The following is a 17467-nucleotide window of genomic DNA, read 5'->3' as shown; positions in this document are numbered from 1 at the left end:
TATATGAAATGCCTTCTTCCTCCTCTGAGTCAATAATCTTTAGTAACAAGTTCAAGTCCCATCTCCTTCATGAAACCGGCTCCACTGATCCAATGGACACTGATCTAAACTCTTTGTATTTGCCTGTACCACACTTTAGGCAACTCATTTATCTTGGTAAAACTTTATAACATTCTCTTAGTACATATTGTTTACATATTTTCCCACTGCCTGTTTTATCAGCTTATTTCATCTTGTTTCATCTTATTTGGTCATCTTGTTTCACCACATGGACAAATACTGTCTTGTTTTCAATCAAGTCTGACAACTTTTACTCTTTTGGGATCTAAAATTGTTTACTACAGGGTGAGATATGCATTGGTTGATTCTGAATGTCTATATTTAGAGGAATACAAAAAGACTGAAGCGCTAAAAAGATCAATTTTAAGTAAAATATTTAATTTTTAAATTCTTAACTGTTTAAAGGATCTTTTCTTATTTAAAAAGTGGCAAAGTACTGCTTGGGGAAAAAAAAAGGTTTCCTAAAATGCCTTTAGAATAATTCTTAATATTGAAAACAAAATAGCTACATATATATACATATATATTTTAAACCCAATTGAATATAATTACAATAGCTCCAGAAGGAAAGGTACAAGGGCTACAGGAATTCAGGAGCATTTAGTTAATGTGTAACTTTACTGAAAGAGAGAGACTAATTTACAAGAACATAAAAGAGTTAAGAGGGAATTCAAAGCATTTATAAAATCTGTTTCTTGGCCTTAGCACTCAATGTGCCATCAGAAGCAGTTCCACTTAATACACTGTACTGAACATAAGGTCTAAATACCATCGTTTAAAAAAAAAACCCATATTCTACTACAACAATGGCCTTGAACTACATAAAATGGCCTAAACTACATTAAGGTTTGAATCTAATTAAACAAAAATATCATAAGCTACAATCATTCTCAAACTATTAAGAATACTATGAAAATACAGCTTCATCAGATACATGTGTATTTTCTTCTCTTACAATTGATCATTTAGTTGTAACTAGTTTCCTTAAAAATATGAAGAAGTCTTAGATTAAACCATGTCAATTTCCCAAGTAAGACTTGCTTTAAAAACTTTCTGTAGTTTTTTATGACATATTTTTATTTTAACTTACTTATCTGGCCATGCTGCGTGGCACGTGGGATTTTAGTTAATTGATCAGGGATCGATCGAACTTGCATCACCCTGCAGGACTGCCAGGGAATTCTCTATGTAATTTTTTTCAATATTGTATGTGATCAGAATTCACACTACGCAGATTTATTTCATTAGGAACTATTTTGCACAGAACGTAATCACTGTGAAAACATGAAAATAAAAGTGTGAGGACCATGGTTTGTTCACACAGGCCCCCTGTAAGACAGTACCAAAAGAAGAGCAGTTAAAGTGTGGAGACTGGAGCCAACACTGTCAGTTTAAATCCCAGTTCCACGTGTCCTACCTCTGACTTTTGGTATGTAATTTTATCTGTGTGTGTCTCGGCTAACCATTTGGTAAAATAACTATAATAAAAGCATCTACGCCATAGGTTTGCTGTGAGAATTCAGAGAACAGTGCCTGGCACCTGGTAAATAAATGCTTGTAAACGGCAGCTAATACAAAAGTCACCATTTAAAATGTTTACCCCAGTGAATCTTCAGAAGAAACATCTACTGAAGAAAATTTACGATCTAGACTATAACTTTTATTTATTCATCCAAGTTTCTCTCCACAACAACTGTGTGCAGTGAAATGAAACTTTTCCCCTGCATTTTCTAAAAGCTGATTTTGTGAAGCAAACCCACTAAAACCCAATAGCACTAACCTCTAAAAAGCTCCAACCTCACAGTGTTATCATACATGGAGCACTGAGTTAAACCTCAGAAAGTAAAAAGTGAAAGAGGTAGCAGAACTGGAAACTCTGACTCCCAAACCAGAAACACAATACCCAGCTGCCACTGTCTCTAGTAAAAATTCACCTTGTGTGGGCAAGATACCTCATTAAGATGGGCACATTTGTTCCAGAGAGTTTATTTAATGCTACTGATGGTCTAGGTTCATCTCACTCAGCCAAAACCAAATCAAAGACGCAACTGTGCACTGGTCATTGAACTAAATAGTGTCACACTTATCTGCAGTCTTAATAAACAAAACTTTCTGAGCTGAAATTAACCCTCTTTTGGGCCACATCACATGGTATATGGGATCCCCAGTTCCCCAACCAGGGATTCCATCGGTGCCCTCCCCTCCACCCTACTGGAGATATGTGGAGTCCCAATCATTGGACCACCAGGGAAGTCCCTGAAATGTTAAGAATTATGACATTTCTAGAAAAACAATGTAATAATTTTAAAATATCATTTTATAAGAATCTCTAATTAGGAATGTATAAAACTCATGAAATTATACAGAAAATCCTGTATGTGTGTACGTGCATGTTTCTAGGAAGATGATCGAGTAGTTTCATCAGATCCTTAAAAGAGAGTGGAGTGATATATACAATGTCATTGCTGTTCTTTACTCATTAATCTATGTCCAACTCTTTGGGACCCCATGGACTGTAGCCCGCCAGGCTCCCCTGTCCACGGGATTTCCCAGGCAAGAATTCTGGAGTGGATTGCCATTTCCTTCTCCGGGGATCTTTCCAGCCCAGGGATCAAACCTGCATCTCCTGCATTGGCAAGTGGATTCTCTACCACTGAGTCACCTCAGAAGCCCACAAGGTAATACTTCTTAGCCATCAAAAGGAATGAAATAGTGCTATTTGCAGAGACGTGGATATACCTAGAAACTGTCATACAGAGTGAAGTCAAGTCAGAAAAACAAAATGTATAATATCGCTTATATGTGGAATCTAGAAAAATGGTACAGATGAATTTATTTGAAAGCACAAATAGAGACAGATCTAGAAAACAAGCTTATAGATACCAAGGGGGTGGGGGGGAAGGAGGATGGGAAGGAGGATGGGGTGAACTGGGAGCCTGGGATTGACATACACACACTCTTGATACTCTGGATAAAACAGATAACTAAGGAGAAAGGAGAACCTGCTGAACAGCACAGGGAACTCTACTCAATGCTCCGTGGTCACCTAAATGGGAAGGAAATCCAAAAAGGAGGGGACACATGTATACATATAACTGATCCACTTTGCTGCATAACAGACATTAACACAACAATGTAAAGCAACTACACTCCAACAAAAATTTAGAAATACATAAATATCAAAAGAACATCAGAAAACAAAATAAAATCAAAATACTTCTAGAAAAAAGAGAGAGAGCGAGAGTAATACCAAAAGATTAAGAATCATTGCTCTTTATAGTTTACAAGTTTCTTTCTGTTCTTACTTGTTTCAGAAAATAACCTGCTTATATAAAATGAAGTTATATAATTGGAAATCCATTTCAAACTTGACATTTCCTAAATAATCTCAGATGTGTGTAACATTAATTCAGAGCAACAAAAATACTTCAACTTATCCAAAAGTTCCTAAGGGTCTACAAACCATTCCCAGGGCTGTAATTAGAGAGAAATGAGAAAACAGGAGCACAGAAGAACCACTAAGAAAAGGTAAGTAAACTTTAGCCAACTCTAGAACAATCGTTACGTACAGAAATCATCAGATAGTATGATTCAAGGACGAAGCTCTAACTACTGATTAAACAGTTACAGTTGCCCACAAAGACAATCAATTTCAGTATTCTGTGGTTAGAAAAGACAGTTTCGCAGAAAGGACTTGTCACAGACCATCACTGAAACTTCAGAATGACCCGGGTAAAATTAGTTCCCTGAGTCATGAAAAAGTTAATAATGCCCACAAGCCCAGGCAGCATTTTGATTTATTTTACACCTGCCCCCGTAACATAACCTCTTAGAGTAAATCAGTAGCAAAAACATGCAACACTGAATACTTCCTTTGAGGTACAGGCTGCGACCGGCGGCGACTGCCCTTAAAGTAAAACAATCCCAGTTAAGTGACAGTAGCCTGTAGTTAAAACCTATAAACCTTTAAATCTGGCAACAGCTCAAATAATAACAAAAAATCCCAAACTAAAGTCAACCAAGGTAAAGCTGATGAGGTCTGTTTCCTTCCTCCGCCCTTGGGGACCGCACCTCTTTGTGCACCAGGGTCCGAAGGTGTCCTAACCTCAGACGCCAGCTACGCGCCCCGGCTGGACACCCTGGATCAAGCCTCGGGGGTGCTTTTGCCCAGAGGAGGAAACGTCGGCGGATGCGGGCCGGCGCGATCTCCGAAGCAGCCGCGACGCCGAGCGCTGTCCCGCCGGGCCCGAAACGAAGACCCGGGCGCGCCGCCGCCGGAGACCGGGCCACAGGCTGGCGGGGACCAGAGGAGACCGAGATCGGGATAGCGGCGTGGGCCTGGGCTCTCCCCGAAGGCCCCAGGACCCGCAAAGAGGACAGGAGGGCACAGGAGGACGCACCTGGCGGGGACCCCCGGCGACCGGTTCCTGCGTGAGCGCGGCGCCAGGCGGACTCTCCCAGCATTCGCCGCCGCCCCTCCTCCTGGCCGGGGCCACCTCCACGTTCCGCTCCAACGTGGCAGCCGCAGCCCCGCCCAGCCGGCTGGCCGACGCTTCCGGGAGCGATGCCCCGCCCCGCCCACTCCGGTGCGCGGCCCGCCACGGCACTTCCGGGACCGGGGCCAGGGCCGGGGCCGGGCCGGGCTGGGGTTATGCAGGGGGTGGGAGTCGGGGAGGACTCGCTTCCGCGCTGCGCGTGCACTTGTGAGTTCAGAGGGGCGGCGTGCGGTGGCCAGGATGATGGCGAAAGAGAAGTCCTGCTGGGCGTAGCTGTCTGGCGGGAGGCCGGCCCCGGCCAGCAGAAACGCCACGTAGCGCTGGTCCTGTGAGACGTCAGCGGCCCCCGCCACGCTGCAGACGCGACCGGCCACCGAAAAATCGGGCTGCAAGGGCCTTATTACAAACAAGACTGTTACTGGGTTCTTTTAGTTATTTACTTGGTTCAACGGTATTGCTTATTGAGAATTTCTTCAGAACCAAACGATCTGGTCATACCCAAAGGCTGTTGTGTGACGTGCTTGATTTGTTACTCTAAAGAGGCATGAATGTGAAAGTCGCTCAGTCATGGCGGACTCTTTGCGACCACATAGACTGGCCCTCCAGGCTCCTCTGTCCATGGGCTTTCCCAGGCAAGAATACTGGCGTGGGTTGCCATTTTCGTCTCCAGATCTTCCCGACCCAGGAATCGAACCGGGGTCTCCTACATCGCAGGCAGATTCTTTACCAGCTGAGCTACCAGGGAAGCCCCTAGAGGCACAGTGGAGAGAATAAGGTACTATAGTTAGTATCCTGCTAGTGTCCTGCGATACTATTTGAGACCTGTTAACATTTGTCACACTGTAACTTGACTGGTTTCGCCAGAGCCTGTACATGTGCAGTTCTCTTCCCAATACAGCAGTCAACGGTCTTTTCTAAACGCCTTCACTGGAAGTGAAGTAAAATATAGCAAACTCTCGTATTTAAGAGTAGGCACGTTTTTATATTCACTATATTGTTGTAGCAAAAACATAAATGTGTGAATGGTCTTGGGCACATACCAGCCAAACAGGACTGCTAGAGTTAAGCAATCTTGTTTATTCTTTAGCTGCTAGACTTGTCCCTCACAAAGATAAAACGAATCACTCTGATTCTGTATGAATTATACTTTGCATCTGGCGTTTTTCTCCCCCTACATTCTCTTGTACCATTTCAAAAAAGGTCACAGGTTGTTTTAACTTCAGGGAGACATGACCTGATTACTGAGTGTGTGATGCCAGCTGTGGCTGTTGTGAAATTTTGCAAAAGGAAAAAAAACAAAACAAAACAGGACCTTCATTGAGATACAAAGCCTCTCCCTATTCCCTAAAGGAGGCAGTTTTGAGGTGCTAGCCTACTGTGTCCCCTCTTTGCTTGGCAAAGAAATAAAGCCACTATTTCTCTTCCATGCTATTTCTGTTCAGCATCAGTGCACAGAGACAAGATTTTGGTATCACTTGTAAAACCATTTAGTGGTGTTGTGCACTTCTGATTCAGTTTAAAAAGCAAATATAGTTAGTTCTGTAAGGCTGAAGTAGACCTACTCAAGAGGCTTAGGATAGTTTTCATTTCAAGTTCTAAAAAGCCTTCCATTTTTCACTTACCATTCCAAGGACTAGTTTACCTAAAATGGTGTCAATAAAAACCCGACTTAAAAGTCGTACCTTATCTGGGGGCTCCCCTACTAGCTCAGCCAGTAATCCGTCTGCTTGCAATGCAGGAGACCCAGTTTCAATCCCTGGGTCTGGAAGATCCCCTGGAGAAGGAAATAGCAACCCACCCCAGTATTCTTGCTTGGAGAATTCCACAGACAGGAGCCTGGTGAGCTCGTCTATGGAGTCAGAGTTGGATGCTATTGAGTGAATTTCTCTTTCATTCTGTTAGACAGGATTTTGCCTGCAAAGTCTAAATGACTTTTATTTCAAAGACTTGATACAGTAGCATACAATGTGAAAAGTGTCAATAATAATTGGTTATGATAAAGCTTACAGTTCTAGGCTTGATGCACTTATGTCTGACTGAATATAAAAACTCCTCACCTTGTTTTAGAGGCAGGCAGTTCTGCCTTTGACTACAAAAGCCGAAATGGTGTAAAGTCTTAATCTATGGGATTAACAGTAATTGTTAATATTTAACAATTATTCTGTGACTTGGCAAAACATTAAAAAACTTCTTGATGTTGGTTATAAATGTAATTATAAGTTTTTGTGTAATTTATGGTTTAAAAGTAACATTTAAAACACTACGAACATTAGGAATTCCCTGGCAGTCCAGTTGTTAGGATTTGTGGCTTTCACTGTGGGGTTAAGATCAATTCCTGGTCAGGGAACTAAGGTCCCACAAGCCACATGGTACAGCCAAAAAAAAAAAACACAAAACCTCAACACTCTCCCCCACAAAACAAAAAAAGGTCAAAACAAACCACTAGAGACACTGAAAGTTATGTTTTATTTCTTTATAAAAAAATATGTCTCAAGTAGTTTTGAAATGTGCTTGCTTTCTCATTATAAAACTAATAATATGGAGTAAGATGCCAAGGCAGCTTATCTATGCCTTGGCAAACTGTCATACTCATTTCCAACTTTGAATCAGCTTCCAAAATTTTATCTTTTAACAGTCAACATCATGATACAGCTCTGCGAGTTCCTTCAATGTGAAGTTGTTCAACAGCATCACTTCTTTGAGACGCATTCATTGTTTACGACTGCTTTCCTCACATAAAACTTCACTAAGCTCTGCCTCCTACATACCTAGAACTGTTTCTTGAATGGCAGCAGTATCACAGTCATCTTCATCTCCATTTACATCCCATCCAAATCCTGCAGTTTTTCCACAGTACAGCCTCTCACTATTGTACAAAGCAAGGACTGCCTGTAATTCTTGGAATCTTAGTGCACATTTCAGAGTAGCATCCTTATCTGAGTTTGTAGCTTCACTAGGTAGTTTACCATTAATTTGTGTTGACTTTGAGATGAAACCAGCCTTTACTGGCAGTAAATAGATGTCCTTGTAATTACTATTTCCTTCAATGTAGCAACTAACTTCAATGCCAAACTGATTGGTATTTGTTCTTGATTACACTACAAAGGAAAAGTAAACGCTCCATTTCAACCATAAGCAGCTTTCTGTTCTTGGTGAAATTTTACACTAAAAGATGTTGAACCAACTTTATCTTGCTCTTATATTCATCAGACTCTTAAAATGTGGCTTGTACTGTTGTTTCATGTAGGTCATGATATCGTCCTATATTTCCTTTGCAGTGGCCATTTTCAAAGCTTCTAATTTTACCTGCAGTGTTAACCACTTTTCATTTCTTTGTAGTTCAGTCATATTTATTGACTAATTCCCTCTTCTGAATATCCATTTTTGTAAAATGTTCCATGGGTTTATCACTGGGAGACAAGGAGGCAACAGTTACACGCTTTGCTATCTGTGTAACTAATAGATGGTCAACGACCAAGATTTTGAAAGAAGTGATGTAACTGTTACCATTTTCTTTTTTTCTGTTACCATCCATTCTTCATGCACACCTTTTCTTTGCATAATGATTCTGGAATAAAGAGAGATAGCCAAGTTTATGCAATAATTCAGTTAATATTGTGACAACTTAAAGTTCAGCTGTGTGTTGTGGGTCAGGTGCTGTGTGTTGTGGGTCAGTCTGAAAACTGATTCACGCATGTTGAAATGGCGCAAAGGACCTGTATCTAAAAAAGAAAAACTTGCGTTGGTAATTCAAAAAATAGTCATCTTTTAACCCACTTTACTGAACTACTAGCCAAGCCAAGTTCTAGATCAAATAAAACTGAAGTTTTCCTGAAAAGAATGTTAATTCCTAGACTCTGAAATACTCACTGGAAGAATATTTGGAGATAATGTTATATAGAATTCTTCAAATAAGGATTTGCAGATAGTCCAAAAACACCCTTTAGAGTGTATAAATTTATTGAGAATTTAGAGCCCCTCCCCTCATTTCAGTAGTCTTAAGGACTGCAGAAGATTAATGTTCTGGATAACTGTACTGTTGTCCAGATTGTAAATCTTCACAATCACAGGCACAAGACCATGTGTATATAAAACTTACTCAACAGCAGCCAGTACTACGTTTACTTCTGGAGAACAGTATCATCCAGCCCATTAATGTTTAAATTCTGTTTTTGAATGCATTTATTTCATATATCTTATCACTAAGGGCCATAAAGTTTATATCAAAACTAAGAAATAGAAAATTAACTTAGTTAAATTTGAGAAACACCACAAGATACCATGCCTAATTCATAGCAGGTTAATCTGGTATTAGGGTTGAGATTCTCAGCTCTGACTACCTGCCTGTCTACTGTTCCTGAACAAAGCTCAAGTAAAAGGATGGTCATCCACTGGCATATCAAAGAATTATTCACAGAATATCCAATAATTCAGCCAATTTAAACCCCAGAATATATGACCTCTAAGAATTTCAGCGCCTGAAAGAATTATATCATTATTTCTTTTTAAAAAGATGACTATCAAGGTTAAAAGTCCTGCCACCCCCCACCCACCCAACAGCCTCTCCTGAATCAAATGAAAATTACACTATCTTTGATATAATATTTTTTATCTTTGAAAGCTGAATAAGGAAAATTTTTACTTAAATATCCACATTATGCTCAATACATAACGAATACAAAATCCAATTTTTTTCTCAAGTCAGATTTTTTTGGTCTTCTTTTGTCAAAACTAAAAAAGTGCATATGGACTTCCCAGTGGTCCAGTGGTTAAGACTGCATTTCCAGTGCAGAGGGCACGGGTTCAATCTGTGGCTAGGAAGATTGAACATGCCGTGCAGCACAGCCAAAAAATATATTAATTAAATAAAATTACTCTTAAAAAAAAATTTATAAACTTCTTACCTTATATAAATCTTTGAATTCTTGATAAATCTCACACATGGTGTTCTCTAAGAAAAACACCCTTCAATTTTATTCCTAAAACGAAAAACATTTACAGGCAAGTCAAAGTACAAAAACCACATCTTAACTATATGCCTCATGATTTTCTTTTCTTCATTATGTCCTCATTCACATACATTAATCACAACAAATCATGATGTGAACAGCAGTGAAAAAGTTTAATCATTGGACATTTGTACTTACTTTCCACTTAAACTCTAGTTTTAAGTTTTTATTGCTTAGTTCCCTTTTAAAAATACATAAATGCACATTTCTATAGTTTTCCGTTTTCTCATGTAGAATAGCTAAGACTTCCAATTTTACTATGACTGGAAAAAACTCATAACAAAGATAATTTCAAGCATGTCATTTACTACTTTGTACAGGTTAGCTTATGCTAACTTGGAGGTGTCTTCTCACCATTAACCCTGATAATGGAAGAGTACCCATACCTTAACACATCCCCAAACTGGATATGCCTCGCTCTGTGCATAATGTCTTTGTTATCAGACAAGGTTTCCAATGATCATAAACACTAAAATTTTTAAAAAGTGGAAGAGTCATCTCCACTAACAAAGAACTTTCAAGCAGTGATGATGGGAAAAGACTCAAAAGATTACAAGTCTCCAGAACTAATTAGAATTCTGCCCATTTGGAACATTATGACTGCTTGACAAGGTCTATGTTTTGCTCAGTAAGAGGGACAGAGGGACCAGGGTGGTGGTTAGCAGCAGAAAGAAAAGGATGTATACTCACCCCTTGGGGCAAAAGGGCAAACTGCTCTAATTCTGCTGCTGCATATTTGCATTTTGACTCCATCCTATGTCAAATATTTGTGAAACTGCCTACAAACAATCAGACTACATTCCTTGAAATACTTTAAATAGAAATTTCAACTTTACCAAGTCATTCTGCACCCCAAGAAAAATAAGGCAAAAGATACACGATTTCTATCTACGGTTTAGTGCTACTGAGCCTGTCTAACAACGTCCACTTAGGAGGAATTAGGAGAGGGGAGATGGGTCCAACAACAGTAGCAGTCAATCAAAGTATTTAATTACAGAGAGGCAGTCAGGCTCCAAGATGGTCTCTGATGACCCCTCACCTCTTGGGAGTCACACCTTTGTATAGTGCCCACCTAAACCACACTGAGACCAACAAACAGGGCAGGAGCGACGTCTGGGCACTTTCAAGCATATTAAAAAAAAAAAGTATTAAAAGATAAGCATCCGTCTTGGCCTTTCTCTCTCAGACCAGTCCCTCTGGGGAAAGCCAGCTGTCACGTGGTAAGAACACTCAGGCAGCCGATGGAGAGGTTCAGATGGTGAAGAACCGAAGCCTTCAGCAACAGCCATCAGGGAATGGAGGCCTGCAAACTGAAGACAGTTCGGAAGCTGAGGTCTGTCTCTACCTCCTGTCCTTACTGTTTGATCAGTGTTTGTTTTAAATCGCCAAACATTGAGCAACCTGTTACACAGCAATAAACACTAACACAGAAGGTCAGAAGTGAAGTGAAAGTCGCTCAGGCGTGTCTGACTCTGCAACCCCATGGACTATATGGTCCATGGAATTCTCTAGAGCAGAATACCGGAGTGGGCAGCCTTTCCCTTCTCCAGGGGATCTTCCCAACCTAGGGATTGAACCCAGGTCTCCCGCATTGCAGACAGATCCTAACCAACCAAGCCACAAGGGAAGTCCCAGGAGGTCATAATCCATATCCAAAAAAGTAAAACGTACAGCTTATGAATTAGCTGAAAAGGTCCAAAATTCATGGGAAAGGACTGGATTCAGAACTGACTTATACTCAGTCACCAATAATTTCAAGATCCCAAGACCTTCTGAAGAACAAAGGGTGAACCAACAGGATGAAAAATTCAGCAAGAATATGTCAATTACTAGAAATACATTTTATTATATCGGGATGACAAATAAATGTAAAACTAGCTAAAACTCTGACAAAAGATAGGTATTCAATAAGGACGATACCAGTTCTAGACGGCAAAACTTCTATTTTTGCTTTCATAGTTGAGAAAAATGTGTTAGAAACAAAAAATTGTGCACATACAAAACATTTAATACAACTGAATAAGCACTGCTAAGTCACTTCAGTCGTTTCCGACTCTATGCGACCCTATGGAGAGCAGCCCACCAGGCTCCTCTGTCCACGGGATTCTCTAGGCAAAAACACTGGAGTGGGTTGCCATTTCCTTCTCCTGTTACTAATTTTTCCCCAAGTAAGCAATTAATTAACAACACAAGAGAAGACTCTATACACAGACATCACCAGATGGTCGACACTGAAATCAGATTGATTATATTCTTTATAGTCAAAGATGGAGAAGCTCTATAGTCAGCAAAAACAAGACTGGAAGCTGACTGTGACTCAGATCACGAACTCCTTATTGCCAAATTCAAGCTGAAATTGAAGAAAGTGGAGAAAACCACTAGATCATTCAGGTATGACCTAAATCAAATCCCTTATGACTATACAGTGGAAGTGAGAAATAGATTTAAGGGGCTAGATCTGATAGAGTGCCTGATGAACTATGAACAGAGGTTCATTGTACAGGAGACAGGAATCAAGACCATCTCTAAGAAAAAGAAATGCAAAAAAGAAAATGGCTGTCTGAGGAGGTCTTACAAATAGCTGTGAAAAGAAGGGAAGCGAAAAGCAAAGGAGAAAAGGAAAGGTATACCTATTTGAATACAGAGTTCCAAAGAATAGCAAGGAGAGATAAAGTCTTCCTCAGTGATCAATGCAAAGAAATACAGGAAAATAATAAAATGGGAAAGACTAGAGATCTCTTCAAGAAAATTAGAGATACCAAGGGAACATTTCATGCAAAGACAGGCTCGATAAAGGACAGAAATAGTAGGGACCTAACAGAAGCAGAAGATATTAAGAAGAGGTGGCAAGAATACACAGAACTGTACAAAAAGATCTTCATGACCCAGATAATCACGATGGTGTGATCACTCACCTAGAGCCAGACATCCTGGAATGTGAAGTCAAGTGGGCCTTAGGAAGCATCACTACGAACAAAGCTAGTAGAGGTGATGGAATTCCAGTTGAGCTGTTTCAAATCCTGAAAGATGATGCTGTGAAAGTGCTGCACTCAATATGCCAGCAAATTTGGAAAACTCGGCAGTGGCCATAGGACTGGAAAAGTCAGTTTTCATTCCAATCCCAAAGGCAATCCCAAAGAATGCTCAAACTACTGCACAATTGCACTCACCTCACACGCTAGTAATGCTCAAAACTCTCCAAGCCATGCTTCAGCAGTATGTGAACTGTGAACTTCCAGATGTTCAAGCTGGCTTTAGAAAAGGCAGAGGAACCAGAGATCAAATTGCCAACATCCGCTGGATCATCGAAAAAGCAGGAGAGTTCCAGAAAAACATCTATTTCTGCTTTATTGACTATGCCAAAGCCTTTGACTGTGTGGATCACAATAAACTGTGGAAAATTCTGAAAGAGATGGGAATACCAGACTTCCTGACCTGCCTCTTGAGACACCTGTATGCAGGTCAGGAAGCAACAGTTAGAACTGGAACAACAGACTGGTTCCAAACAGGAAAAGGAGTACATCAAGGCTGTATACTGTCACCCTGTTTATTTAACCTATATGCAGAGTACATCATGAGAAACACTGGGCTGGAGGAAGCACAAACTGGAACCAAGATTGCCGGGAGAAATATCAATAACCTCAGATACATGGATGACACCACCCTTATGGCAGAAAGTGAAGAAGAACTAAAGAGCCTCTTGATGAAAGTGAAAGAGGAGAGTGAAACAGTTGGCTCAAAGCTCAACATTCAGAAAACTAAGATCATGGTATCTGGTCCCATCACTTCATGGCAAATAGATGGGGAAACAGTGGAAACAGTGGCTGACTTTATTTTTCTGGGCTCCAAAATCACTGCAGATGGTGACTTTAGCCATGAAATTAAAAGACGCTTACTCCTTGGAAGGAAAGTTATGACCAACCTAGACACCATATTAAAAAGCAGAGACATTACTTGTCAACAAAGGTCCATTCAGTCAAGGCTATGGTTTTTACAGTAGTCATCTATGGATGTGAGAGCTGAACTATAAAGAAAGCTGAGCGCCGAAGAATTGATGCTTTTGAACTGTGGTGTTGGAGAAGACTCTTGAGAGTCCCTTGGACTGCAAGGAGATGCAACCAGTCCATCCTAAAGGAGATCAGTCCTGGGTGTTCATTGGAAGGACTGATGTTGAAGCTGAGACTCCAATACGTTGGCCACCTGATGCGAAGAGCTGACTCACTGGAAAAGACCCTGATGCTGGGAAAGATTGAGGCCAGGAGGAGAAGGGGATGACAGAGGGTGAGATGGTTGGATGGCATCGCCGACTCAATGGACATGGGTTTGGGTGGACTCTAGGAGTTGGTGATGGACACGGAGGCCTGGCATGCTGCGATTCATGGGGTTGCAAAGAGTTGGACATGACTGAGTGACTGAACTGAACTGAAGCAATTAATGAGATTTCATAACATAAAATAGAAAATCGGATTTCACTCAATCCTTTATAAACCTATTTTTTACTTGGACCATCCTCTCCTCCCGTTCACTGCTTTGGTGCCAGGAATACTCAATAAGTTAAAAAAAGAAAGATATCATACTACCTTCCCTGAACAGTTTTAGTAATTCTCTTCCAAGATCCAGAAAATCTTTTTCTGACATCTTCAATAATGTAATTCCTGAAAAGATATTTTATTTCCAATTATTTTTTGCACTGGTCAATGCTTTCTACAAATAACATCTTTAATACAGCTTACATATCCTCATTCACATATTCAATAATCACATAAGTTCATTATGTGAACAGCAGTGAAAATGTTTAATCATTGGATATGAAGCTATCAAAGGAAGCAAAGATACAATCAAATGATTAAATCAAGAACTTCAGTGTGACCAGTATAACAATAAAAAAATAGCACTGAAAGTACATAAAGCTTATTAGCAAATGTAAAAACACATAAATAAAACTCAACATCAATGATTCCATTTACAAGGGATTGCGTGCTACCCAGAGTAGCGGCCCCTTGTGGCTGTAAAGAAAGTTGGTTACTTTCATTTAGTAGATGTGCATTTAATTAAATTTAATTAAGTTGTTCCCAAGCACTGCAGTTTTCTGAAACCCATCAGTAATTAATAAATAGACAAATACTGTCAAGACTTTGAGAGCTACATTCTCATGAACTAATTCAGCAGGAAAGAAAAAATCCCTCTTTATATTCTGATGCTGAACTGGCAGCTCTAGCTTAATAAAATGGAAATAAGTGCCTGCACAGGATCTCACTTGGGAGCAGCACCCACCTCCATGACTGCCTCTCAGCAGGTTCGATTACATCTGAACCCATCTTAACAGCAGCCCTTTCGCCCAGGGCTCTACTTCCATTGGAAATGTCCAACACCCACAAGTATTGGTCTTTTAATACTCCATAATATTAACTTTAAGCCTCCATTTAACGTTACCTTTAATGGGTTGAAAGAGTGTAAGCGTGCTTCCCTGGTACCGACACTAAAGATAGTGTCAAACTGCATATATTTTGAGTAGTCAATCCTAATCTTATTTTCCCCATGAGTCTTACATCTGCAAACGTACAATTGTGCTGAGCATGAGTTTGTTTGTTTGTTTTTTTTTTTTTCAGAAAACATGTGACATTATAGCAGAAACTTATGTTATCTAATTTTAGTTTAAGGACTGAACAGACAAATTCACCTTAGACATTGTTTCTGACTTGGTGACTGAACGACATTGTCTCTGTGCTCAAAAGAGCATCCTCTAAAAAATTTCTTACAAATGTGTAAAAAAGTCCTTATAAATAAGGGCAACCACCACAATGATACCACTTCACACCCATGAGAATGTGGAGAAACTGGAACTCTTCTCCATCGCTCATGGGAATGTAAATTGGTACAGCCACTTTGGAAAAAGTCTGACATTTCCTCAAAAGAGTAAAGAGAAGAGTAGCAGTAGGACCCAGCAATTCCACACTTAGGTATATACTCAAGAGAATGAAAACATATCACCCCACACCAACTTGTACACAGTTGTTCATGGCAGCATTATTCATAACAGCCCCTCAAAATGGAAATAACCTAGATGTCCACCAACTGATGAACCAATAAAGAAAATGTTGTATACCCATACAATGGAATATTTGGGGCAGGCAATAAAAATAAATGAAAACATGAAGGAACCTTAAAAATATTCCAAGTGAATGAAGCCAGTCACAAGAGCACAGACTAGTTTTTGATCCCATTTATATGAAAATATCCGGAATAGACAAATCTACACTCAGCTGGTAAAGAATCCGCCTGCAAAGTAGGAGACACAGGCTCAATCCCTGGGTCAGGAAGATTCCCTGGAGGAGAAAACCCACTCCAGTATTCTTGCCTGAAAAATCCCACGGACAGAGGAGCCTGGAGGGCTGCAGTTACAAAGGGTGGCAAAGAGCTGGACACCCTGACTGACTGAGCACTCACGCAGACAAACATGAGCGGTTTCCAAGGACTAGGGGAGGGAAAATGTACGGAATGACTGCTACTGCAAATGGAGTCTCTTTTTGGGGTGATGAAAATGTCCTAAAATTGACTGCCGTGATCACTGCACAACTCATGAATATACTAAAACCCATCCAATTATGCACTTGAAATGGGTTAATTACATGATATGTGCAGTCCATACTTCTACAAAACTTCTGCCCAAAAAAAAAAAAATAATAATAATGCAACCAGTTTTTAATTGAAAACCTAACTATTTCTATTTAGTCTCATTCAGGTCTTAATTGGTTAAGTGCTAGAAAAGTTTCTAGTAGTCTGATCAACGACAGGGCTTTAAATCCAGGTTCTATACTTTGCACATCTTACAGCCAAGGAGACATAGACCAATTTCTCAATTCTTGTATTATCCTTAGGCCTTGTGCCTTTTCACAAAACTACATAAGTAAAAGCTATGTTAATCTCATTTCTAATACGACGTAAGCATATTATACGACGTAAGCATATTATAATGGAAAGCAACTGTGAACAATACCTTGAGATGAATCTTTTCAGCCAGAATCTGGATTAAGTAACATGGGAGAAAGAACAACCTTGCTTGGAAATATTGGACTCATTCTTGCAGCTAGAGACAGAAATAAAAAAGTTACGAACATTTGTTTAATGAGCCTCCAACGTTAAGCAGGAAAGATGCTACATGATATACTAAGGATCTCTTCAAGGATACAAAATAGAAACTACGCCCCACCTTGGCTCCATTGTTTCTTCCGTAAAAACTGAAGTCTCATATCGTAAACATAAAGAGCTCAAGAAAAGACATCGTCCTAAGATCTTCTCACTCCTGAAAACTATCCACGATGCCCCACATCCCAAGCAAAACCACTGCACTGCCCCCTCTCCTGCCCCTCCGAGTACTTCTATTAACGAGTCCCCACTAGACCGTGCTCTTCCCCCCAAACCCCCCGGACCTTCTTACCTTATCTCCTCCTTAATCTCCACTGTGGCAAAGGATCTTGCAGGAAAGAGCTCCTTGAATTAAAAACCGATTTATCTTGGTATTAAATTCTCATTAAATCCTGAGGCCACATGCCTACCATACCAGGAGCTCCGACATCATCTCCGCATCAGAGAACTGCAAAATAAAGTGCAAGAAAATGACATGCCTCTCATTAAATAATTTGGGTTCTAATATTTCTAGGGCGCCACGTTCATCCTTTCCTAGTCCTCCCATTACTTTCAGAGCTCGCACCTGAATACCCATCGGCATGCCTCTGGATCCGCCTCAACTTTTGTCCTGCCTCTCTCCCTTCGCATTCTCTGGCCGAGTCTCGGAGTGAACGCGATGGCCCTGGATTTCACCAGGCCAGACGAAAAAGAGCCCATTGCAGCGAAATACACTTATCACCCTCCAACGAGGAGCGAGGGGAGGCCCAGAGGTTG

At 40.4% G+C, this 17467-nt stretch overlaps 1 protein-coding gene and 1 long non-coding RNA gene across 27 annotated transcripts in view; both read right to left on the bottom strand.

The window, feature by feature from the left end:
- The window catches only part of SEC31A (SEC31 homolog A, COPII coat complex component), a 59634-nt gene extending 55025 nt beyond the window's left edge, over positions 1-4609 (bottom strand). For 14 of the 26 annotated variants that reach the window (XM_065914388.1, XM_065914375.1, XM_065914378.1 and 11 more), the window contains exon 1: positions 4461-4608. Coding sequence is in view for 2 of the 26 variants with exons in the window: in XM_065914393.1 (XP_065770465.1) it covers positions 4461-4524 (64 nt within the window). In the remaining 24 variants the exon portion in view is untranslated. Of the gene's footprint in view, positions 1-4131; positions 4364-4460 lie in introns of those variants that run through there. The other 12 variants (XM_065914367.1, XM_065914370.1, XM_065914371.1 and 9 more) reach the window with 4 other exon arrangements.
- Positions 4610-7003: 2394 nt separating this feature from the next.
- LOC136152812 (uncharacterized) lies at positions 7004-17431 on the bottom strand. Its single transcript, XR_010660273.1, has 6 exons — positions 17277-17431; positions 17004-17159; positions 16563-16652; positions 14146-14220; positions 9461-9535; positions 7004-8124 (listed from the first exon to the last, which is right to left on the bottom strand). It is a non-coding gene; the product is annotated as an uncharacterized lncRNA (long non-coding RNA).
- Between the last annotated feature and the right edge of the window lie 36 nt (positions 17432-17467).

The sequence above is a fragment of the Muntiacus reevesi genome, chromosome 22 (assembly GCF_963930625.1).
Source record: "Muntiacus reevesi chromosome 22, mMunRee1.1, whole genome shotgun sequence".
Classification (NCBI taxonomy): domain Eukaryota; kingdom Metazoa; phylum Chordata; class Mammalia; order Artiodactyla; family Cervidae; genus Muntiacus; species Muntiacus reevesi.
The sequence above is the reverse complement of the archived record's forward strand: the minus strand, read 5'-3'. Positions and strand labels throughout refer to the sequence as shown.